This window comes from Gigantopelta aegis, chromosome 2 (genome assembly GCF_016097555.1).
Source record: "Gigantopelta aegis isolate Gae_Host chromosome 2, Gae_host_genome, whole genome shotgun sequence".
Classification (NCBI taxonomy): Eukaryota; Metazoa; Mollusca; class Gastropoda; order Neomphalida; family Peltospiridae; genus Gigantopelta; species Gigantopelta aegis.
The window spans coordinates 49,225,941-49,250,980 of record NC_054700.1 but is presented as its reverse complement, the minus strand read 5'-3'; the positions used below and the strand labels follow the sequence as shown (position 1 = coordinate 49,250,980).

The following is a 25,040-nucleotide window of genomic DNA, read 5'->3' as shown; positions in this document are numbered from 1 at the left end:
GAAATAGCCCAATGAGCCAACAGACAGGAATCGATATATACAGTTTATTCTGAATGTGCACATAAACCATACGACCTATGGCCTGGCCTGATGACGCCTAAATGCTGAGTGACCATTATGTTCAAATATTGCACATTATTTAATTGTTCATATGTGGGTGGTGTGCATTAAACTATTTTTCTGACTTTACCTTTCATTCTTTATCATTATTTTTTGCGTGAGCGTAAAAATTAAGGTCACATTTAAATATCTAGTACATTATTTGGGCGTGTACAAGAATATATCGAAAGAAAATTTAGAAGAAAGAAAACAAATCAGCGTCTAACATGTAAGTAGTGTATCAGCTGGCATGGTTCATGTATATCGTTATCTTTGAAAAGCTAAAGGTCTGTGTGGGAAAAAAAGTACGGGGAACGTCACGTGCGCAACAGACATTGAAGAGACACGGAGACTTATTAGATAAGCGAACTGGAACACGTGGACCACCAGAACTCTGAAGTGAACATTTTTACTTCTCTGTCGATTTCTTCGTTCTACTTTTGACTAGACGGTAAGTTAATCTAACCATTTAACAACCATTAGTAATTATCTTATACGCATTTATATATAAAACAGCAGGCCATTTTTAATTATACTCATAATATGGTTCGCCCAAGAGGTACGGGGCAAGGAAGGGACGGTAATCACCTCAATTTGAAATTCTAGACATTTCAAGGTCTTTGACGACACGCTCGAGTTTTTTTCAAGACATTTCATGATTTTTTTTTTGATTTTTTATTTATAGAACCTTTTTTTTTCGTTATTTGTATGGAATTGTGTGTAGGAATCGTCGTCGAGGAATGGACACGACAACCTTGAAACTATAATACATGCATCTTACTGCATTCAAATGGAAAGATTAATTACCAGGAGTTCCTTTTGTATGACCACTATTTTTTTTTTTTTTAATTCTTTATTTTTCTTTTTATTGGTAAAGGTACAGTTTGTAAAACATCAATTACAAAATACAAGAAAAAAAGAACAATACACTATACACACAGCACGTCATTGAATACAAACAGTATTTGAAAAAAGAAGGTAAAAAGATATGTACAGCTGATGTTTCAGGGAGGTATAACATGTATTTGAACACATGGGCTATTTCACCGCATGTCTCGTATTTCCAGGACTTCTATTTTTGCATAAATATATATTATTATAAATGCATTAAAACCAGTTGATTAAATCAACCTTAATAAAAAGAAAACGGGGAAGAAGAATATTTATTCACTGGCTTCTAATACCGCGACAAATAGGCACCAATTTTTAATATGGTCGTCCCCTTGCAAATTTATTTGTGATATTATTCTTTCTGTCATGTAATAATCCTTTACCATGGCTAGAAGACGAGTAAACGATTGTGAGATGTTCGCTACTCGAGCATTATATATATATATATATATATATATTTGTTATTAAAATTAAATGATTAAGTATTTTTTGTCCTGTTTGTATACCAAATATTATCTTTCTATCGTTTATAACTGTACGGCATCCCGTTACGTCAAAAATCCAAGATTCCAAATTTCGCCACAAAGAAGTCACTTTTGAACATTTTACAAAAAGGTGCATTATCGTTTCCTCGTCCTCATTACAGAAAGTACAAAGTGCATCGTCCCGAATCCCTATCCTACATAGAAAGGTATTGGTTGCTATTATTCTATTAAGAATTTTATATTGAAAATCTATAAGTGCGATTTGTTTAGTACATAATCTGGGTGTTAAATATACCTTTTCCATATTAACGGGGTGTTATCATCGTTTATTATCGCAGACCAGCGGATTTGTGCCATTGGCATTTCTACATTCATAGAAAGTATATTATAATATACACCACAACCTTTACTAATTTTTGTCATTAAAAACATATACGTCGGACACAAAGTATTATATAAGTTTATCTGTCCTTGTAATTTTTGGACAATGCCTTTCCAATTTTCTGGGATACTATGAATTACATTTTCGTAATCTAAAAAGGTTCCTCGTATGTTGTATTTTTGTTTTAACTCTGCAAAAGGAATGGTGTATCCTGTTTCAGATAAAAGATCTCTGATATGTGTTATACCGTTATTATTCCAATTGCGGATAAATAATGACCTGTTTTTAAAATGTGTGTTGTACCATATCGGCTCATTTACTATTTCGTCGCAAGTTTCAATTTCTGTTTTTTGCACAAGATCTTTCCATGCATTCAATACATCATTCCAAAAAGGAGTTTTAAACTTTTTAGTTAAATATTCACAAACATTGCCTCCCATTTTAGATATAGCTACATTATCCATATATTTATTTACAAACCATTTCCATTTGCAGTCTGATTGAAAGTAGCGTCTTAACCATGAAACTTTTAGAGCTTTTATAAATGCTAATATTTCAATCATTTTTAACCCACCCTCAGTATAATTTTTTGTAATAACTGAGCGTTTAATTCTATCTGGCCCACCTTTCCATATAAATGAGAAAATCATTCTGTTTATTTTTAATATATATTCATTAGGTGGATTTGGTAGACTGGTAAAAATATTAGTTAGTTTTGACATAGCTAATGTTTTGACAACCGTTATCCTACCACATATAGTTCCGCATCTGCCGCGCCACGAATTTAACAGTTTTTCTATTTTTACCACTTTTTCATCCAAATTCAGTGTCCAGATACTATCTAGTGTTTATTAAGTGTTATACCTAGAACCTCAAAATCGTTTTCACACCAATCTAGACTTAGCTGTTGCACATTTCCGCCACGGTATTCGCAAGGGGACCTAATCCAATAGTTTTTGTTTTTTCTGTATTTATTTTCAATCCCGATATGTCTCTAAAAATATCTAAAGTACGAAATGCATTTCTAGAGACAAAGGAGATCCATCTAAATACAATTGAGTGTCATCGGCAAATTGTCCAATTTTATATTCAAGACCCCCTATATCGATTCCTTTAATAAGAGGATTTGTCCGAACAAGAATTCCAAGAATTTCTACACCTAACATAAATAAATATGGCGAAAGGGGGTCTCCTTGCCGACAGCCTCTTTCGATGTTGAAAGGTTCCGAGAGATGTCCGTTTTGTAGAATGTGTGCCGTTGCATTATTGTAAAAAGTAGATACCCATTTTCGAATTGATGGACCGAAACCAAAATATTTTAAAGTTTTGTGTATGAATTGCACTGATATAGAATCAAACGCTTTTTCAAAATCAATTAAAAGTATTAGTCCTGGTATGTTATTAGACTTACTTTCGAATAAAATATCATACAATGTCCTTATATGTTCACCAACAAAGCGCCCTTCTACAAAACCTTTTTGGTCTTCATTTATAATACTATTTAAAATTGGTTTTATTCGAGCTGCTAGGCAGGCGGATGCTAGTTTATAAATGACATTTAACAGTGATATAGGTATCCAGTTTTTTAAGAGATGTCTGTTCTTATTTGCTTGTGGTATACAAGTAATTACCCCTCTTCTAAGTGATACAGACAATTGTTCCTTATCATAACCTTCATTTATAGTTCTTAAAACAAAATCACCTAAGTCTATCCAGAAAAACTGTAAAAACTCTATCGTGAACCCATCTAGTCCAGGACTTTTATTGTTCTTCATTTTTTTTAAGGTCGATACTAGTTCCTGCATACATATTTTACCTTCTAATTTATTTGAAGTTTCTTTGTTAAGTTTTGGAATATTTGTGTTAATTAAGTCATTAATCTTTTCAGTTGAAACACTTTTAAAGCTATATAATGACTGATAAAAACGCCTCTGCTCGTTTAATATTTCGCCTGTTGAAGTAATAGTTCCTGTAGGTGTCTCTAATTTTAAAATTGTCTTTGTGACATAATTTCTAGTTTCTAAACTATAGAAATATGCACTTGGCTTGTCGCCTAATTGATACGACAATGTCCTTGACCGTATATAGGCGCCTTCTGTTTTCTTATCTCGATAGATTCTAATTTCCGTTGTGTGTCTTGCAGTTCATCTAAAATATTTTGATTTATGTTCTGAAAATTAGTATTTATTTCTTTTTGAATATTAGATATTTTTGTTTCTAAATCGGTTTCTTCCTTTAATTCCTGATGTTTTTTCCAGGTAGCATAGGATATCGTTTTACCTCTAATTTTCATTAACAATGTTTCTAAAAATAATGATACTGGTATCTTAAAGTTTATGTCAGCATTACGTATCATTTGAATATTTTAATTTTGCACTGGTTGACCATATTCAGTTTTCGTTTCTTTTATTATATTTTTAATTTGAGTACAATAAGATGGGTCCTTTAATAGGGAGTTGTTAAATTTCCAATATCCTCTACCGCATTCTTGGTCCGAAAAATTACACGTTATATTAATAGTATTATGGTCAGATCTATAAGGTATTGTAATTTTAGCATCTAAAATTTTGTCAAAAATATTTGGAGATACAAGAAAATAATCTAGTCTAGCCTGCTGTCTAGGTTTTTTCCTCCTCCACGTAACTGATTTGGTATCCCCATTTAATATTCTCCAAGCATCTATTAAGTAATTTTTAGTTATAGTTTCTAATACTGCTTGTCTTGCTCTTAGGTTATTAATACGTTTGTAATTTTCGAGATCTAGCTGTGGGTCTAATACAAAATTCCAATCTCCACAAAATATCACGTTTTCTTGTTCAAAATTAATTTTATTAAAAATATCCAAATAGAATTGCGGTGAATCTTCATTTGGACCATAAATATTTACTATAGTCAAATCAGTATGTTTATTTATCGTTAATCTAGCTATTATGTAATTACCGTTTGGGTCTATGAAGGTATGTTCCTTATCAATAACATATTCATTATCATTATTAAATAGAATAGCAACTCCTCTCTGTCTTGTATTATAAGGTGCTATTAGTGTGTGCATATTCCATAAATGTTTCATCCGCCGTGCACCATTTTCATCTTTATGAATGTCCTGCAAAAATATTATTGAATATGTTTTTGATTTATAGTAATTTAACACATCTCTCGAAACCTTTTCATCTGCAAGGCCCTGACAATTTGCAGACACAAACTTAATACTACTACTTATTTGGAATTTTGACAAAGAACATTTTTAACTTTAATAATAATAATAATAATAATAATGTAAGTGATATACATGAACCTTGAGATATACTCCTAGTGAATCCTTATAACCTTCCTCCACTAACTAAAAACTCATAAATGCATATGTACACATGATATGCTGTACCAAAGCCTTTTTTAACATAAAAAGTAAACAATAGGTCGTTGGCAACCGTGTTGCACAACGACCCTACAATAACAATCAAAACCCAAAATAAAGAGAACATAAATAACCTAAAAAACAACAAACAGAAAAACACCCAACAATAAATGATGTATGCGTAACAGTACTGCGCTTTAGGGGAGCAGTATGTGCATAACAACAAACCAAAACAGGTGGTATTTCTAACTGTTTTGACACTCAGTGACTGCACGTGCGACATCGAGTGCACGCCTGTCGCCAGCTTTGTTACCAGTCATACGGTAATTGTACACAGAAAAAGTTGGATAACCATACCTTGGTATTCAGTATCTCCCTATTAAAACAACAGTGGAGTGGGTAAGTATATACAATTATTATGTTACAATGAAAGTACACCGTGACAGGTTGCACATTTACTGTATATAGTTCTGCTGTGTATCCGCGGTAAGGTTTTCATCGTTTCAACAACACGCAGGTCGCGTACATAATTGTATTTAGTATTATAGTTTATATACTTATTATAGGCCTGTTCATCATCTTACACGCATGTAACTACCGATATTCAGAAGAGAACAATTTTTAATGCATGTTTGATAGACCAAAATATGATTACCCAATAGTTTCCCTTCATGGATTTACAATACGGCTTATATATGCCAGTGCATTCACAACTTTGGTATGCATTAGTAATACAATATACCTAATTGTTACTTATGTTTCAGTGTTTTTATACATTAATGTGATATTGAAAGTTGGCATATTTGATTACTAATGTATATTATCTCATAATCTGTACACAATAATCATATAACATACATGCATGCACATAAGTATTTGTTGGAACACCAAACTACAATACAAGAGCAAAGCACTGGTTTGAGTGTGTGTGTGTGTGTGTGTGTCTGTGTGTGTGTGTGTGTGCGCGCGCGCGCATGTGTGTGTGTTTGTGTATGTGTGTGAGTGAATGAATGAATGAGCAGTTTGTGTGGATGTGTGTTGGCTACTATTTTACTAGAAAGAAACACATACAAGAGTACTGTATAGGACGGAACTCTTCGTGTGTTAAGCATGATACCAATCTTCCACTATCAAAATTGCAGCAAAAAGACTTACAATGTTTGGGTTTTTTTTATTATTATTTTTTTAATGTTTTTGCTGAATTAATATCCATATGGTTCCGATTACCCCCCGCCCCCCCCCCCCCCCATAAAGGTGCATTGCAATAATTCGCAGATGAACTCCATTGTGTCTCATTTGAAACACATTTGGAAAGCTATTCCTATGAATGTATTTGTCAAATAGCTATCATCCATATCCTATTATTAATCAGTGTAGTTCCAATAACAATGCATAATACAAAAATAGTGTAGATAGCATGTCCATACTTAAGTTTGGTAAAGTACATTTTAGACTTAACGCATTGTTTAATATCAGAACTCTCCCTGAGAATGTCCCACACTAAATAAATTTAAAAGAACCAATGTACGCATACAATTATCGATCAGGGGACTAGTCCACAAAGCTCCCTTAAGCTCGTTTAAGCAACACTGCATCGTCCTTGCAATTCCTTATGAATTGCACCTCGATATCGCTAGCGATAGTTTAATGAAGGAAGGAAGGAAATGTTTTATTTAACGATGCACTCAACACATTCTATTTACGGTTATATGCCGTCGGACATATGGGTACGGTTTAATGAATTAGGTCCTAGGTGTAGACATACAATGGCAACAACAACGAAGGAGAAAGTGACGATGGCGAGAGAGATGGTCATGTTGGTAAACATGAAGGTGGTGGAGATGGTGAAGGCAGTTGTTGGTGCTGGTGATGAATAATATTGAACATGGTGGTGGTGATGGTGATGGTGATGGTGATGGTGATGGTGAAGGCAGTTGTTGGTGCTAACGATGAGTAATGTTGAACATGGTGGTGGTGATGGTGGTGGTGATGTTGATGGTGATGGTGATGGCAGTTGTTGGTGCTAGTGATGAGTAATGTTGAACATGGTGGTGATGATGGTGGTGGTGATGGTGATGGTGATGGTGATGGTCGTTGCTGGTGCTAACGATCAGCAATGTTTAACATGACGGCGATGGTGATGGTGATGGTAATGGTGATGGCAGTTGTTGGTGCTAGCGATGAGTAATGTTGAACATGGTGGTGGTGATGGTAATGGTGATGGTGATGATGAAGGCAGTTGTTGGTGCTAACAATGAGTAATGTTGAGGTGGTGGTGGTGATGGTGATGGTGAAGGCAGTTGTTGGTGTTAACGATGAGTAATGTTGAACATGGTGGTGGTGGTGATGGTGAAGGCAGTTGTTGGTGCTAGTGATGAGTAATGTTGAGGTGGTGGTGGTGATGGTGATGGTGAAGGCAGATGTTGGTGCTAGTGATGAGTAATGTTGAACATGGTGATGGTGACGGTGATGGTGAAGGCAGTTGTTGGTGCTAGTGATGAGTAATGTTGAACATGGTGGTGGTGGTGGTGATGGTGATGGTGATGGTGATGGCAGTTGTTGGTGCTAACGATGAGTAATGTTGAACATGGTGGTGGTGGTGATGGTGAAGGCAGTTGTTGGTGTTAGCGATGAGTAATGTTGAACACGGTGCTGGTGACGGTGATGGTGAAGGCAGTTGTTGGTGCTAGTGATGAGTAATGTTGAACATGGTGCTGGTGACGGTGATGGTGAAGGCAGTTGTTGGTGCTAGTGATGAGTAATGTTGAACATGGTGGTGGTGGTGGTGGTGATGGTGATTGTGATGGTGAAGGCAGTTGTTGGTGCTAGTGATGAGTAATGTTGAACATGGTGGTGGTGGTGGTGGTGATGGTGATTGTGATGGTGAAGGCAGTTGTTGGTGCTAACGATGAGTAATGTTGAACATGGTGGTGGTGGTGATGGTGAAGGCAGTTGTTGGTTCTAGTGATGAGTAATGTTGAACATGGTGCTGGTGACGGTGATGGTGAAGGCAGTTGTTGGTGCTAGTGATGAGTAATGTTGAACATGGTGATGGTGGTGGTGATGGTGATGGTGACGGTGATGGAGAAGGCAGTTGTTGGTGCTAGTGATGAGTAATGTTGAACATGGTGGTGGTGGTGGTGATGGTGATGGTGATGGCAGTTGTTGGTGCTAGCGATGAGTAATGTTGAACATGGTGGTGGTGGTGATGGTGAAGGCAGTTGTTGGTGCTAGTGATGAGTAATGTTGAACATGGTGATGGTGGTGATGGTGAAGGCAGTTGTTGGTGCTAGCGATGAGTAATGTTGAACATGGTGCTGGTGACGGTGATGGTGAAGGCAGTTGTTGGTGCTAGTGATGAGTAATGTTGAACATGGTGCTGGTGACGGTGATGGTGAAGGCAGTTGTTGGTGCTAGTGATGAGTAATGTTGAACATGGTGGTGGTGGTGGTGGTGGTGATGGTGATTGTGATGGTGAAGGCAGTTGTTGGTGCTAGTGATGAGTAATGTTGAACATGGTGGTGGTGCTGGAGGTGGTGGTGGTGGTGGTGGTGGTGGTGGTGGTGGTGATGATGATGGTGGTGGTGGTGATGGTGAAGGCAGATGTTCACGTCTGAGACTATGTTATAGTCTCGAGTCTTAGACTCTTAAAGGTTTTATAAACATCAGGCCAGATTGTGTTCTATGTTACAGGAGATGCAGTGGCTGCTGATCACCATCTCCCTGTTTGGCCTGACTCTGGCCGAGATTGTTCTCCAGGAACATGGCTACCTGCAACTCTCCGGTCGAGGAGGAAACAAATTCCAGTTCGGCATGAACGCAGCCAGCGAGAGTTCGTTTGATGCTCGGCATCGCTACCTCTACGTCATAGGTATAAATGACACATCAAGGAAACATTTCGGGGATGGGGACTCAGGAAAAAAAAAGGGCACATTGACCAACTATTGAAAAGGGAAAACAGTGTGTGCACACACACACACACACACACACACACACACACACACACACACACACACACACACACAGAGAGAGAGATATAGATAGATATATATAGAGATAGAGATAGAGATACAGAGAGAGAGAGAGAGATACATACATAGAGACAGACAGACATACATACATACACACATACACATATACACATATATATATATATATATATATATATATATATATATATACACAGAGGGTGGAGATCGGTTAAATGGTGTGGTAGATAACTAATAAATGTAAGAGGATTGTGCCCAGAGATAGGTGGTTGTGTGAGGAATATTACACAACGGACATAGTGAGAAGTGGGATAGCTACCAAATGAAGGTGTAAACGTAGATGGGTGGGTGAATGGATGGCTGAATTGGTGGATGGATGGATGGATGGAGGTAGGGAGGGAGGGAGGGAGGGAGGGATGAATGAATGAATGAATGGCTGTATTGGTGGATGGATGGATGGACGATGGATGGATGGATGGAGTGGTAGGTGTATGGATGGATGGATGGATGGATGGACAGGTGGGCGTTGGGTGGGTGGGTGTATTTTATATTATGGATGGATGGATTTTATATTATGGATGGATGGATGACTGGATTTGTGGATGGATGGATGACAATGGATGGATGGATGGATGGATGGATGGATTTATGGTTGGATGGATGGATGAGTGGGTTGATGGATGTGCAGGCGGTTGGTCAATCAGACTGACGGACAGACGAACATATGGATGTGCAGGTGAATGGATGGCAGGATTAGTGGATGGATGGATGGATGGAAGGGAAGAAGAACGGACGGATGGCTGGATGGATAGATTGGTTCATTAATCGATAGATGGGTGGTGGGTAGATGGATGGATGGATGCATGGATGGATGATGATGGATAGATGAATGGATGGAAGGACAGATGGACTTGCAGGTCAGAGGGCGATCTGTATAGGCAGCTAGGTAAATAGATGGACGGACGGAAGGACGAATGGGTGGATGAATAAATGGATGGATTGAAATCTGGACACATTTGGGAGTCATGTGGAGGGAGATGCAACTGGAAGAAGGTGGACGAATTGCTGATCATATATTGTAGAAACACCTCCACTAATTTACACATGGAAATTAATTAAGCACTACCTAGTTTTTACCATATGACTTATAATTGTGACCATTTCGTGGATACAAAAGACTGAAATTAATGTTCTGTGTATACAAAGGATATTTTAAAAAAAAATTGACAGCACTTTTTCATGTATTCTAGAGAAAAAGATGCATGCAAATGAATGGTGATTAACTATGGAACTGGAATTGCACTGGTGTATATCTCATAATTAATTTATTCATGCTATCGCGGTAAATACCCAGTACACAGAATTTGTGAAAAGAATTTCAATATCTGGTTTAAACTACGTCGGCATGGACAGATACATCTAGGAGGCTTTCTTGCTGCACTGGAATTCAGGTGATGCTTAATTAATGCCCAGGCTAAGGAATTTCAAAGCTATCTTTACGCTACGAAATCGTAAAATCATCGAAGGCTATGACGTCACTACAGCGCACGCCATAGTGACGTTAATATACGCTTTTGTAGAGCTAAGATAGCTTCAAAAATATGGGCCCAGGTGTATACAATCATCACAATTTTTGTTTCTGTAGGTTCCGAAGAACGAGTCTTACACCAGGTCCGCATCAACTCGAACGGGAGTTACATGTGGCCGGAGCTCGTCCACCACTACGATCTGCCTGACGTAGACGACGGCAACCCGCTCGACGTCGAAGTCTGCTACGACTATCCCACCGGCTACTTCGTAATTTCATTCGAGGGCAAAGACGACGCGTCGAGCGGCCACATCAACTTCTACGACCTTCCCATCTCGGACGGCGCGACTCTCAACCTGATAAAGAGAAGTTAGTGTCGCCTTGTTTTCATCCAACCAGTGCTCCACAACTGGTCAAACAAACACCGTGGTATGTGCTTTCCTGTCTGTGGGAAAGAGCATATAAAAGATCCCTTGCTGCATTAGGAAAAAATGTAGCGGGTTTCCTCCGATGACTAAGTGTTAGAATTACCGAATGTTTGACATCTAATAGACGATGATTAATTAATCAATGTGCTCTAGTGGTGATAAACAAAACAAATTCTTTTTGGTAATTTTGACATATAGTCTTAGAGAAGAAACCCGCTACATTTTTACATTAGTTGGACGGGATCTTTTATATGCACCATCCCACAAACAGGAAAGCACATAACATGGCCTTTCATATACCAGCTGTGGTGCACTGGATGGAATGAGAAATAGCCCAATGAACAGTTTAGTATGGCCATGCAAGTCACAAACATTAAGGACTAAGGTTCGGGCACATGTGCAGAAATCTATGTATGGGTTGGGTGTGTGTGTCTAGACTGTTGCGAGCGAATTTTATTCGGGTGGGGGGTGGGGGGAGGGGGGTTGCGTCGAGTCATGCCTTTACGGAAAATGTATTTTAAAAAACGAAAAGTTGCTTGAGCAGAGGGGTGTACTTCTATGGTCCTCAAATGGCTTGACAGACTCCCACCCACTTTCTGTCTTTCTTTCTTTATTGTTGCTGTTGCTATTATGTGTGGTGGTGCAAGAAGGTTAACATCTCCAGTAAAGGATCTGCTCGGGAGTGGCTGTTCTCCCATAGATGAGACACTAGATAGATATTTACGGAATCAACCACTATTTTGCCAAATGCCTATTCGACTCTGTATTGTACAGGGATACGGCCCTGATTACGTATTATGTGACGGCTCTGTCGTTCGGATTTATCATCATGGTTATTGTGTTTTCAGTTGTTGTTGGATCCCACCCAGAGAATTTGAAGTTTACCTCGGACTGTAAGACATTGGTTGTGTCTGATGAAGGCACACCCTACATGAGCGATGGTGTTAAGATTGACCCGGAAGGGGAAATAAATATCATTGACACGGCCTCGTTCGATCGCTCAACGCTTGGCTTCTCGGTTAGGTGGAATAACGACCAAAACGCACAACAGTAAGCTATAAGTATTATCAAATTCATAGTTATCACGACGATCAAACCACCATAATTATAACCACAACTAGAGCTGGGCGGTATACCGTATATACCGTTCGGAATCGGTATTATGTCAGTACCGATTTACCGTAGTTAGAAAATTTCCAAATAACGAAATTTCGGTATTGAAAAATATTTCTCGGAAAGCACTAAAATTATATCTGACGAACGCAAAATGGGTTGGTATAATTCAGACGAGAGCCTTGTGTATTGAATTTAATTGCATTTAGATGAAATTAGCGGGTGAGCCATAACACAGGCATGCATTTAAAGCAGAGTATACCTAAAATAGCGCTCGATATCTGTATCGTGTCAATACCGAATACCGTACCGATACCGAGGTAAATCACCCCAAAAATACCGATTTCGATACCGAACCTCAAATTTCAAAATCGCCCAGCTCTAGCCACCTCCGTCATTATAATCATCATCGCCATCAACATCATCAACATCAACATCAATATTATCACAATTATTATCATCAAAACTACCATCGTCATAGCCATCAAAGTCACCATTATCATCAGTATCATTATTGTCGTCGTCATCAAATTTTGATATCATTTGATTACCTTAGCTTTAATTATACCGTATCATATCCAGAGCCAGTGTATTGTGTTAGCACATGACCACGTGTTACGGTCCCCGCGCTTCAGGGGATCCAGCAGTGATGTGTACATTTATTTTCCCCAGGTCATTTTTCCTCTCTCCCCAAGGGGTTGCAAAATACATATCTCGAGAAGGGGCGTCGCTGTTATTTGTGCTACAAGCCCCGCGGATCCTTATCACCATAAAATACACATCAAAAACGAATAAAGACAAATCCAAGACGAACTACCTTCTTACTTGTTATAAGTATAATACATATACTTGATATATTTTAATTAGTGTAATTCATAACTTCCGTTGTATTATACATACTCGTTTGGAGGGTTGTATTTTTTAAATATGTGTGCTCAAATTATTTTTGAAAACTGATATCTATGAAATATGAACATTTAATACAAAACATGAACCATCATACACACCTATGCACACGCACGCGCACCTTCATACATACTAACCTGCATACACACATACACACGAACACACATATAAACATATTCTAAATCTAGTGTTTATTTATTTCGTGAAGGGATCTGATCGACCGCGGATACAGATTTTGGATGAATGACGCCATTTCCACGTTTTCCTCCAACATCGAGCCTGAATACATCGCCATCAACAACGACGGACACAAGGCTTACATAACGCTTCAGGTACTGCTACTCAGGCACTAACTAGTCCAACGACGGACACAAGGCTTACATAACGCTTGAGGTACTGCTACTCAGGCACTAACTAGTCCAAGGACGGACACAATGCTTACATAACGCTTCAGGTACTGCTACTCGGACATTAACTAGTCCAACGACGGACACAAAGTTTACATAACGCTTCAGGTACTGCCACTCGGACATTAACTAGTCCAAAGACGGACACGAGGCTTACATACCGCTTCAGGTACTGCTACTCAGGCATTGACTAGTCCAACGACGGACATAAGGCTTACATAACGCTTCAGGTACTGCTACTCTGGCATTATCTAGTCCAACGACGGACACAAGGCTTACATAACGCTTCAGGTTCTGCTACTCTGGCATTCACTAGTCCAACGAGGGACACAAGGCTTACATAACGCTTCAGGTACTGCTATTCAGGCATTAGCTAGTCCAACGAAGGACACAAGGCTTACATAACGCTTCAGGTACTGCTACTCTGACATTCACTAGTCCAACGACGGACACAAGGCTTACATAACGCTTCAGGTACTGCTACTCTGACATTCACTAGTCCAACGACGGACACAAGGCTTACATAATGCTTCAGGTACTGCTAATCAGGCATTAGCTAGTCCAACGACGGACACGAGCCTTACATAACGCTTCAGGTACTGCTACTCAGGCATTAACTATTGCAGCAGAGGGCACTAATGTATATACATTCACTATTCCAACAGAGCACGCTAGTTTCCATACATTCACTAGTCAACAAGAGCACGCTAGTTTCCATACATTCACTAGTCCACCAGAGCACACTAGTGTCCATACATTAACTAGTTCAGGAGAGGACGCCAGTGTCCATACATTTGCTAGTCCAGCAGATAACGCTAGTGTCCATACATTCACTAATCCAGCAGAGCACACTAGCGTCCATGCATTCACTAGTCCACCAGAACACGTTAGTGTCCATACATTCATTAGTCCAGCAGAGCACGCTAGTGTCCATACATTCACTAGTCCAACAGAACACGCTAGTGTCCATATATTCACTATTCCAGCAGAGCACGATAGTGTTCATACATTCACTAGTCCAGCAGAGCACGCTAGTGTCCATACATTCACTAGTCCAGCATAACACGCTAGTCTTCATACATTCACTAGTCCAACAGAGCACGCTAGTGTAAATATATTCACTAGTCCAACAGAGCACGCTAGCATCCATATATTCACTATTCCAGCACAGCACGCTAGTGTCCATACATTCACTAGTTCAGCAGAACACGCAAGTGTTCATACATTCATTTGTGAAACAGAACACGCTAGTGTCCATACATTCACTAGTCCACCAGAGCTCGCTAGTGTCCATACATTCACTAGTCCAACATAACACGCTAGTCTCCATACATTCACTAGTCCACCAGAGCACGCTAGTGTCCATACTTTAACTAGTTCAGCAGAGGACGCCAGTTTCCATACATTCACTAGTCCAGCAGAGCACGCTAGTGTCCATACACTCACTAGTCCACCAGAACATGCTAGTGTCCATACATTCACTAGTCCAGCAGAGCATGCTAATGTCCATATATTCACTACTCCAGCAGAGCTCGCTAGTGTCCATACATTCACTAGTCCAGCAGAACACGCTAGTGTCCATACATTCACTAGTCCAGCAGAGCACGCTAGTGTCCATACATTCACTAGTCCAGCAGAGCACGCTAGTGTCAATACATTCACTAGTCCAGCAGAGCACGCTAGTATCCATACATTCACTAGTCCAGCAGAGCACGCTAGTGTTCATACATTCACTAGTCCAGCAGAGCACGCTAGTGTCCATATATTCACTATTCCACCAGATCACGCTAGTGTCCATACATTCACTATTCCACCAGAGCACGCTAGTTTCCATACATTGACTATTCCACCAGAGCACGCTAGTGTCCATATATTCACTATTCCTCCAGAGTACGCTAGTGTCCATACATTCGCTATTCCACCAGAGCATGCTAGTGTCCATATATTCACAATTCCACCAGAGCACGCTAGTGTCCATACATTCATTATTCCACTACAGCACGCTAGTGTCCATATATTCACCATTCCACCAGAGCACGCTAGTTTCCATACATTCACAATTCCACCAGAGCACGCTAGTGTCCATACATTCACTATTCCACCACAGCACGCTAGTGTCCATATATTCACCATTCCCCCAGAGCACGCTAGTGTCCATACATTCACTATTCCACCAGAGCACGCTAGTGCCCATACATTCACCAGTCCACCAGTGCACGCTAGTGTTCATACATTCACTAGTCCAGCAGATCACGCTAGTGTTCATACATTCACTACTCCAGCAGAACACGATAGTGAATATACATTCATTAGTCCAGCAGAGAACGCTAATGTGCATACATTGACTAGTCCAGCAGAGGGCACTGGTGTCCATACGTTCAGTGTTCCACCAGAGGACGCTAGTGTCAATACATTCACTATTCCAGTAGAGCACGCTAGTGTCAATACATTCACTATTCCAGTAGAGCACGCTAGTGCCCATACATTCACTATTCCAGCAGAGCACGCTAGTGTCCATACATTCACTATTCCAGCAGAGCACGCTAGTGTCTATACATTCACTATTCCAGCAGAGCACGCTAGTTTCCATACATTCACTAGACCACCAGAGGACACCAGTGTCTATACATTCACTAGTCCACCAGACCACGCTAGTGGCCATACATTCACTATTCCACCAGAGGACGTTAGTGTCCATACATTCACTATTCCACCAGAGCACGCTAGTTTTCATACATTCACTAGTCCATCAGAGAAGGCTAGTGTCCATACATTCACTATTCCACCAGAGCACGCTAGTTTCCATACATTCACTAGACCACCAGAGGACACCAGTGTCTATACATTCATTAGTCCAGCAGAGCACGCTAGTATCCATACATTCACTATTCCACCAGAGCACGCTAGTGTCTACAGATTCACTAGTCCAACAGAACAAGCTAGTTTTCATACATTCACTAGTCCTTCAGAGGAGGCTAGTGTCCATACATTCACTATTCCATCAGAGCACGCTAGTGTCCATACATTCACTAGTCCAGCAGAGCACGCTAGTTTCCATACATTCACTATTCCACCAGAGCACGCTAGTTTTCATACATTCACTAGTCCACCAGAGAAGGCTAGTGGCCATACATTCACTATTCCATCAGAGCACGCTAGTATCCATACATTCACTATTCAACCAGAGCACGCTAGTGTCTACAGATTCACTAGTCCAACAGAACAAGCTAGTTTTCATACATTCACTAGTCCATCAGAGGAGGCTAGTGTCCATACATTCACTAGTCCAGCAGACCACGCTAGTGTCCATATATTCACTTGTCCAGCAGACCACGCAAGTGTCAATACATTCAATTGTCCAGTAAGTAGTGTATCTTAATCAACACGCTATTGTTCATGCATTCTCTGTTGCATCTTGTATTGCTGTTTAAATAGAACGCTAGTGTTCATATATTCATTATTCCAGCAGGTGTTGTTAATATTCCAAGAGAGTGTCTTGTTTTAAACTACCGGATGCCTGCATAGCCCTGCAAGTATCATTACCTAAAGAACATAACAATGAGTTCCATGGTCGTATATAACACACAACAACATAATGCATATAAAGTAAATATTACCTAACGTCGTATATTATACGCTGTTAGGTAATATTTACTTTTAAAAGAAGTTTGTTTTGTTTAACGACACTACTAAAGCAAATTGATGTAATAATCATCGGCTATAGGATGCTAAACATAGGGTCATTCTGACACAGCAATAGAAAGAAAACCCGCTACATTGTTCCATTAGTAGCAAGGGATCTTTAATATGCACCATTCCACAGACAAGGTAGCACATACCACGGCCTTTGATATACCAGTCTTGGTGCACTGGCTGGAACGAGAAATAGCCCAATGGGCCCACCGAAGGGGATCGATCCCACACCGACAACAATTAGTGAGCGCTTTACCAATGGGCTACGCCCCGCCCCTATTTATTTAAATAGCATACTCGTGTATTCCAGGGCAATGTATGCATATAGGTGTTGTATGGTCGGATATGGGATGAGAAGGGTAGAGTTTTGGGCAGCACTTACCAGTTACATTTAAAAGGGAATATTTTCGAAACAATTTCTGCCCCTCCTGCCACTTCTACCTCAGTAATGTAATAATGTAAAAGTATTACGTAAATTTACGTTTTTGCTTATAGGCAATTGCTTTAGCAAATGAATGCATGAATGAATGAATGAATGAATGAATGAATGAATGAATGAATGAAAGAATGAACTGTCTCTCGACGATACTACAGTTTATTAGCTTCTTTTCTTCTGTCGATCTGTTTGATAAATGAACTGGGGCCTAATTTACTAAACTCTCGCAACTTTGCGATCTCGCAGTGCAATGCTAAAACACTTGCAAAGAGGATGCCTTGTTGTCTAACAGAGCCTAAGAGACCTTTATGAAGTAGGCCCCAGTGGACAATTATTTAATCGAACTGTTCATCCTTGAACTGACATACATCGACCACACAAATTCCCTAAATTGACCAACATTCACGCTAACCCAGCAAATAATTCTGGGTCAGGTTGGACGCATGTTATTAAACATCAGTTAGCACCATCGGATTTCTTGGGGGAAAATCCACCAGGAATCAACCTCAAACATAAACTGAACACTTTCTAAAACGAGACCAAATCTTACTTTGACTATTGGGCAGGTGGAAAGCAATGCGCGATTTCGAAGATGGCTATCACATTTAACAGCTACCCACAAATTTCCAGTAGCTTTTCGGAAAGGTTGCCCACCTAGGTTGTGATCCTAAATATCTATATGATTTTTGGTGGCCAACCTTTTATAGCACGCTGAGTTCATTTGTTTCATTCCCACCCTTGGGTAACAGGTGATCTTGTGTGTTGTAGGAGAACAACGCCATGTGCATCGTCAACCTCACCAGCAAGTCCATCATGAACATCTACCCGATGGGTACCAAGGACTGGAACTCGCACGTCTTCAGTATTGATGTCAGCGATAGAGATGGTAAGTGGAATTTATTAAACACAATCGGTTATACAATTATAGGGTAATCAAATCACATAGATGACAATAGTAACATATGTGGATAAAACTCTTACATGCAGCGTATCAGCCGACATAATTATACACCATGGATATAAATACTACCACCCATCACCGTTAAAGTAAATCAGAAACATTGTGATTTAGACTGCTAATTTCAGACATAATCGGTAGCATCTATGACTACCCTAGTTTCGCACAAAAATTGTCATGCTATTTTTAATAGGAACCCGCACATGTTTCAAGCAAAATGGTAATTGGTATATTAATTCTAGTTCAAATTAAATCACAGATTAACATTTTATCACATCAAACACTGTCACATTTATCACCAATGGCAGGATTTGTGATATTAACTGTTCTATCAAAGGTTAGGTGCACCTCGAACTTCGACCCAGCAAGATGCCAATTTGTTTAGGACTACCTTTAGTCCTGGAGCTTCCAGTCTCTTGTCGGAACTAGAATCTGGGTCCACTGCAGCGAGAGGTCTCCAGCTGTAATTATTCTAATGAGTTCTGCCCGGTGCTAGTTTTAGTAAAGATTTAGTAAACTAATTTGGGAGTGGCAGTCCTCTTGTTGCAGTACAAGAGGTATGCGATCTCCAGTAAAGGATCTCCTCGGGAGTGGTTGTCCTTCTATGGATGAGGCACTGAATAGAGATTCATGAAGGATGAACTCCCCGGTAAAGGATCTCCTTGGGAGTGGCTGTCCTTCTACAGATGAAGCACTAGGTAGAGATCTAAGAAGGATGAAATCTCCAGTAAAGGATCTCCTTGGGAGTGGCTATCCTTCTATAGATGAGGCACTAGATAGATATTCGTAGAATCAAACACTATTTTCCAAATGCCCATTCAACTCTCTGTGCAGAGATACGGCCCTGACTATGTATTACGGTTTTGTCGTTCAGATTCTATACCATAATACAATAAAAGTAACTGTCCAGCATATGGGTCAACTATAGCTAAAATCCGACTTTCAGAAAATAACATCCTTATGATACATGTTCTTAGAGTGCAAATTGGTCATTTTGTTTTATGTGACGTCGACTATTGCCGATATTTCGTTTGTAGTAAACAATGGGAAAGGGATCGTCATGAAGCGACGGAAGCTGAAATCGTTCTTCCAGCCGGACAAGATTGCTCATCTCAAGTGGAACAACCTGGACTACATTGTGACGACAGATGAAGGAAGAAAGAGTAATATTCCTGCGCTCAGTTTCACCGACAACGAGCGCGCAGCCGCACTAGGTAGGCCAGTTCTGTCTGTTCCGGTATTAAAGAGACATTCCTGAGTTTGCTGCATTTTAAGATGTTTCCGACTAATAACATATTTCTACGATTAAACTGACATATTAAATACCTATATATTTTCGTGTTTAGAATATCAGTGTCTGTATATTTAATGTGTTTCTGGTCGTCTGAATATTTTTAAGAAGCCCAAACTGGAGTTTGTCTTCAAATAAGTTCGTATGTATGAAAACAAATATTTTAGAAAATAAAATGAAATTTAACCTAGTACTAATATTAGAACGATCAGAAACACGTTTAATATACAGTCACTAATATTTTATGCAGAGAAAAATATATTTGATATGTAATTACAATCGTTAAAAAGTCTCTGTTAGTCGATAACATCTTAAAAATTGCAGCAAACTCAGGAATGTCCCTTTAATGTCACAGTGATATTTGATAAGCCTAGTGTACTAGAATGTTTTTTCTCTTTATTTTGTTTAAAATATGGTTCTACGATTCCGTTCGTTTTGGCTGTCCGATCTATTTGCTAAAAATGTGTTTCATATTTTGACCTGAAGCAAACGAATTCTGTTTTGGGTTTATTATTTAACATAATTTCCCTAATAAAATGGTAACTTCCATAGCCTTATAACCCCACCACCACCACTACCCTTCTTGACGATGTGCCCATAGTCTAGTCAATATATCTATATTTATGCTTTGTTTGTTTGTAGTTTTTGTTTTGTTTTGTTTCGTTGTGTTTTGTTTTTGTTTGTTGTTGTTGTTTCTCCTTTTTTATTTATTTTTCGAGGGGTTGGGTTGTTTTTGTTGATTTTTTGTTGGGGTGGATTATTTGGGGTTTTAGTGGGGGGTGGGGGGGGAGGGGTAGTAATTGTTTTCTTTTGTGCGTTACTTGGTATTTATGTCTTTTATTGTTTATAAATTGTTTACTTTTCTTCAAGACTGGAGCCACATATCAGATCCTGTGCTGAAAACTCAGCTGGAAAACAATGCTGAAATGGGTGAGATTTTAACATTTAACATTTCTTTGAAGATGAATTAATTCTACAAATTCGTTAATTTGCGGGATACTGTAAAGGTTTAATTTTTTTTTTATCACTTTCAGTTTGTAAGTTTTCATGTTATGCAAAACATCCTTGATATCTAAAAAAAAATTTGATCTCATAATAGTATACTATTAAATATTCAAAAAAGTTGTTTATTATTTATTTTTTTATTTTATTTTATTTTATTTATTTATTTAGTCTTCTAATTTATAAAACTGAGATTAGCACAGGGACTTCTTTTAACCTTAGATGTTCTTAAGTGTATTATGATCTATTTTGTATCAGCTTTTTCATCACCATAACTTTGGGATAGATAAATAAGCGTACATCTCCCCCTTTTCCGGTCTTCTTCGACGCTTTACATTTCTTTCTGGGGTTTTTTTTTTCTTTTTTTTTCGATTGCAGGACGCTTGCATGTGAGTACCGTGGACTCGGGCGCCCCGAATGAAGTGTTCGCGTTTGGAGGTCGGGGATTCTCGATCTGGGAGTCCCTCGACGCGTTTGGTCTCGGTGGGAGGGTGTACGAAAGCGGGGACGACTTCGAGGTGATCGGCGCTCAGAGCTACGACAGAACGTTCAACGGCGACTCGTCGACCGGAACGCGGACTCCGGTACAGGAGGCCGACTCCAGATCTCCCAACATGGTACTCGATGGTTTTACTAGATTTCATATATAGATGTCTGTTGGGGTTTTTCATGTTTTGATTTATTATATATAATTATATAAATAAATATATTGTTATCGTCATTTAAATGTGTTAATGTATACCTATAGTATATTGTGCAAATGTCAGCTACGCATATATGCGCAAAAACGTATAACAGTTTCTGATTGTATTATGGGCCTATGGCATTTATACTGAATAAATTGTCTGTCTATTTGTCTGTCTGTCTGTCTGTCTGTCTGACATCGTCATCGTCACCATCATCGTTATTGTCATAACCATTATCGCCATCTTCATCATCATCAACATCATCATCATCATAACGATAATTATCATCATTAACATCACCATGATGGTTGTTATAGTGCCTTCAAGAGATTAAAGGTTTTAGAAACTTCGATTGATTGGTTAAGAAATATGGCAACTATCTTGGATTATATAGAATTTCAATCTGTACAACACTTTTTTCAAAACCGATCTGGTTCTGGAATATATATGAAATTAAAATTCCCAAACCATCCAAACGTTTTCGTCATTCTAAAATGAATGAATGAATGAATGAATGTTTAACGACACCCCATCACGAAAAATACATCGGCTATTGGGTGTCAAACTATGGTAATGAAAACAAATAAGGTGATGTTCAACATCAATATCAAAATTCAATATTTAAATTAAAAAAAGTATAAAGAACTGTACAAAAATCACAGATAGATACTGACTTTTACTCAAAATTTCAATTTGTGCTCTATTGGCCATTCTTAAAGAGAATGTTACACCCCTGCACCACGGTGAGGTTACAGCACGCGCAGGGGATCGTCATTCTAGTGTATTCTGAACTGTAGTCATCCTCATGCAAGGTCAATGTTCAAAGAACATTAATAAAACATTTTGCATTTTGTTAGCCATTTCTCATAAATTCATCATCATTGCTTTCTTATTTTTTCTTCCAGGGTCCTGAAATTAACTCTTTAGCAGTCGGCGACTTTGACGGCATCACTATGCTGTTTTTCGGATCCGGACGAAATGGCAATATATATGTATACGCGTTGAATCCCGCCATAACTAGCTACCCAACTCCGATATTTCAACACGTACATCGACGCGGATCGCTACAGTCGCCGTGGAATACGCTGTATGCCCAGGGCTTGGCGGGAGATGCCGGTATCAATGATATGAGGTACGTGTAATGTACACTGAGGGGGAGAAGCTCGTGGGATATACCCAATGCTGTCCTGTGTTTGGCGGGAGATGCCGGTATCAATGGTATGAGGTACGTTTAACGTGCAGTGATGGCAGTTAGGATCAGGAGGGGGAGAGGTTGGTGGGATATGTCCAGTGTTGTCCAGTGTTTGGCGGGAGATGCCGGTATCAATGAAATGAGGTACGTTCAACGTGCAGTGAGGGCACTTAGGATCAGGAAGGGGAGAAGCTGGTGGGACAGGTCCAGTGTTGTCCAGGGCTTGACGGGAGATCCGGGCATTAGTGATATGAGGTAAGTTTAATGTGCAATAAGGGCAGTTAGGATCAGGTGGGGGAGAGGCTGGTGGGATATATCCAGTGTACTACGTTGTCCAGACTTGGCGGGAGATGCTGGTGTCGATGACATGAAGTGAGTATAGAGTGAAAGGAAGGCAACTTAAGAGCAGGAGTGGGAGGGTGGGGGTATGGCGCAGTGTAACAAATTATATTTCCAGGGTTTAGCACTAGATGCTGGTATTGGATTCGGATGGGTGGGATGGGGTGTTATGACGCAGTTATATATCCAGGGTTTAACACTAGATGTTGGTATCAATGTGGTATGAGGTAACAATAAAGTGCAAGGAGGGTAAGTTGGAGTAGTAGGGAAGAGGATGGTGAGATATGCCCAGTGCACAAAGTTGCCCAGGGGTTAGCAGGAAGTGTTGGTATCAACGCCATGAGGTAAACATGAAGTGCAAGGAGGACACGTTAGGAGCAAGTATAGCAAAGATGTCAATTTACGAGCTGGGATGGAGGAAGGAGGCTGGTGGACTGTATGTCAGGATATGAGAGATATGGGTATCAGTGATATGAGGTAAGTAAAGCGTTTAACATTGGAATGATTGTAAGGGCGGGACGTAGGCAAGTGGTAAAGCGTTCGCTTGATGCGTGGTCGGTCTAGGATCGATCCCCCTCGGTGAACCCATTGGGCTATTTCTCGTTCCAGCCAGTGCTCCACAACTGGTGCAACAAGGGCCGTGGTATGTAGTATGCTGTCTGTGGGATGGTGCATGTAAACGATCCTTTGCTGCTAATCGAAAGGAGTAGCCCATGAAGTGGCGGCAGCGGGTTTCCTCTCTCAATATCTGTGTGGTCCTTAACCATAAGTCTGACGCCATATAACCGTAAGTAAAATGTGTTGAGTGCGTCGTTAAATAAAACATTTCCTTATAGGATTGTTGGTATGCATAGTGACAAGCTGGGATCCTTAGAATCACAAGATGCTGTTAACTCAAAAACAAAAACAATTGTTTTCTTTTTCTTTTTCTTTCAGCTACGTAGACGTTGCCGGGGAGCGGGCGCTGGTGGTGGTGTCGTCTAGGAGCAGCAGTGTCTCCCTCTACAAGCTGGTTGACGGAGAGAAGTCCAACGTACCGTGAGAGGAAACCCAGGAACGATAACTCGTCACGTTGTTTGTTTGAAAGCTTTAATGCAGAAGGAATAAAAATGTTTATAACGCCAGTGTCTAGTTCAAAATGTGAGATCGTGTGTAATGTGGGTAAATGGTGTGTGAGGTTTGTTTCATTTATTGTTTCTTTCGTTTTGTTGCTGGTGTTGTTTTTAACATGCTTGACCTAAATTAACATGCTTGGCCGGAATTGTCACTGGACAATGAGGAGGTGTTATGTCAGGTTCCAACACACACCACAGGGGAGTGGAGAGGGGTTAAGTCGGTCAATATTTTTTTTATCACTTGGAAGTGTGTGTGTGTGTGTGGGGGGGGGGGGGGGGGGGGGGGGGGGGGGGGGGGGGGGGTAAGTCAGACGAAAGTCCAGATCACTGGTGTGACGGTACATGCTCTTAATTTCTTTTCGCCTGTGGCGATATTAATTGTTTAGAGGCCGTGTGCAGTTCCAAATGCACTTAAGCCCAGATGGGCAACTTGTTACGTAATACCTTTGCGCGACGGTCGTCGAGCTGTACGCCTAATACACACCCAGAGCAGGTGTGGAGGCCATGTGGCTAGTAGTTACGTAATATCTCCGGTAGTGCTGTTTATGGCCAGGGGATTGCTCGCGGAATGGCGACAGCCAGTCTGACGATCAGAGAAAAATGTACCGACTCTGGTTGTGGTGGAAACTCACATGATAAGATTCGGTGCCGCGATGTACCCCCAGGCGATATTCGATTTATAATAAATAGCTAGTGTTTTAGAGTTATCAGGAGAACCATAGGAAGGTATTCCGGGGGAACGTTG

At 39.9% G+C, this 25,040-nt stretch overlaps 1 protein-coding gene across 1 annotated transcript; it reads left to right on the top strand.

Moving 5' to 3' along the window:
* Nucleotides 1-485: 485 nt before the first annotated feature.
* Nucleotides 486-24,299, top strand: LOC121378834 (mesenchyme-specific cell surface glycoprotein-like). Its single transcript, XM_041507174.1, has 11 exons — nucleotides 486-550; nucleotides 8,906-9,083; nucleotides 10,847-11,098; nucleotides 12,006-12,207; nucleotides 13,385-13,508; nucleotides 18,481-18,598; nucleotides 19,708-19,884; nucleotides 20,832-20,891; nucleotides 21,342-21,580; nucleotides 22,555-22,781; nucleotides 24,117-24,299. The coding sequence occupies exons 2-11, from the start codon at nucleotides 8,909-8,911 to the stop codon at nucleotides 24,220-24,222; spliced, it is 1,680 nt and encodes a 559-aa protein (XP_041363108.1). The 5' UTR covers nucleotides 486-550; nucleotides 8,906-8,908; the 3' UTR covers nucleotides 24,223-24,299.
* The last annotated feature ends 741 nt before the right edge of the window (nucleotides 24,300-25,040 follow it).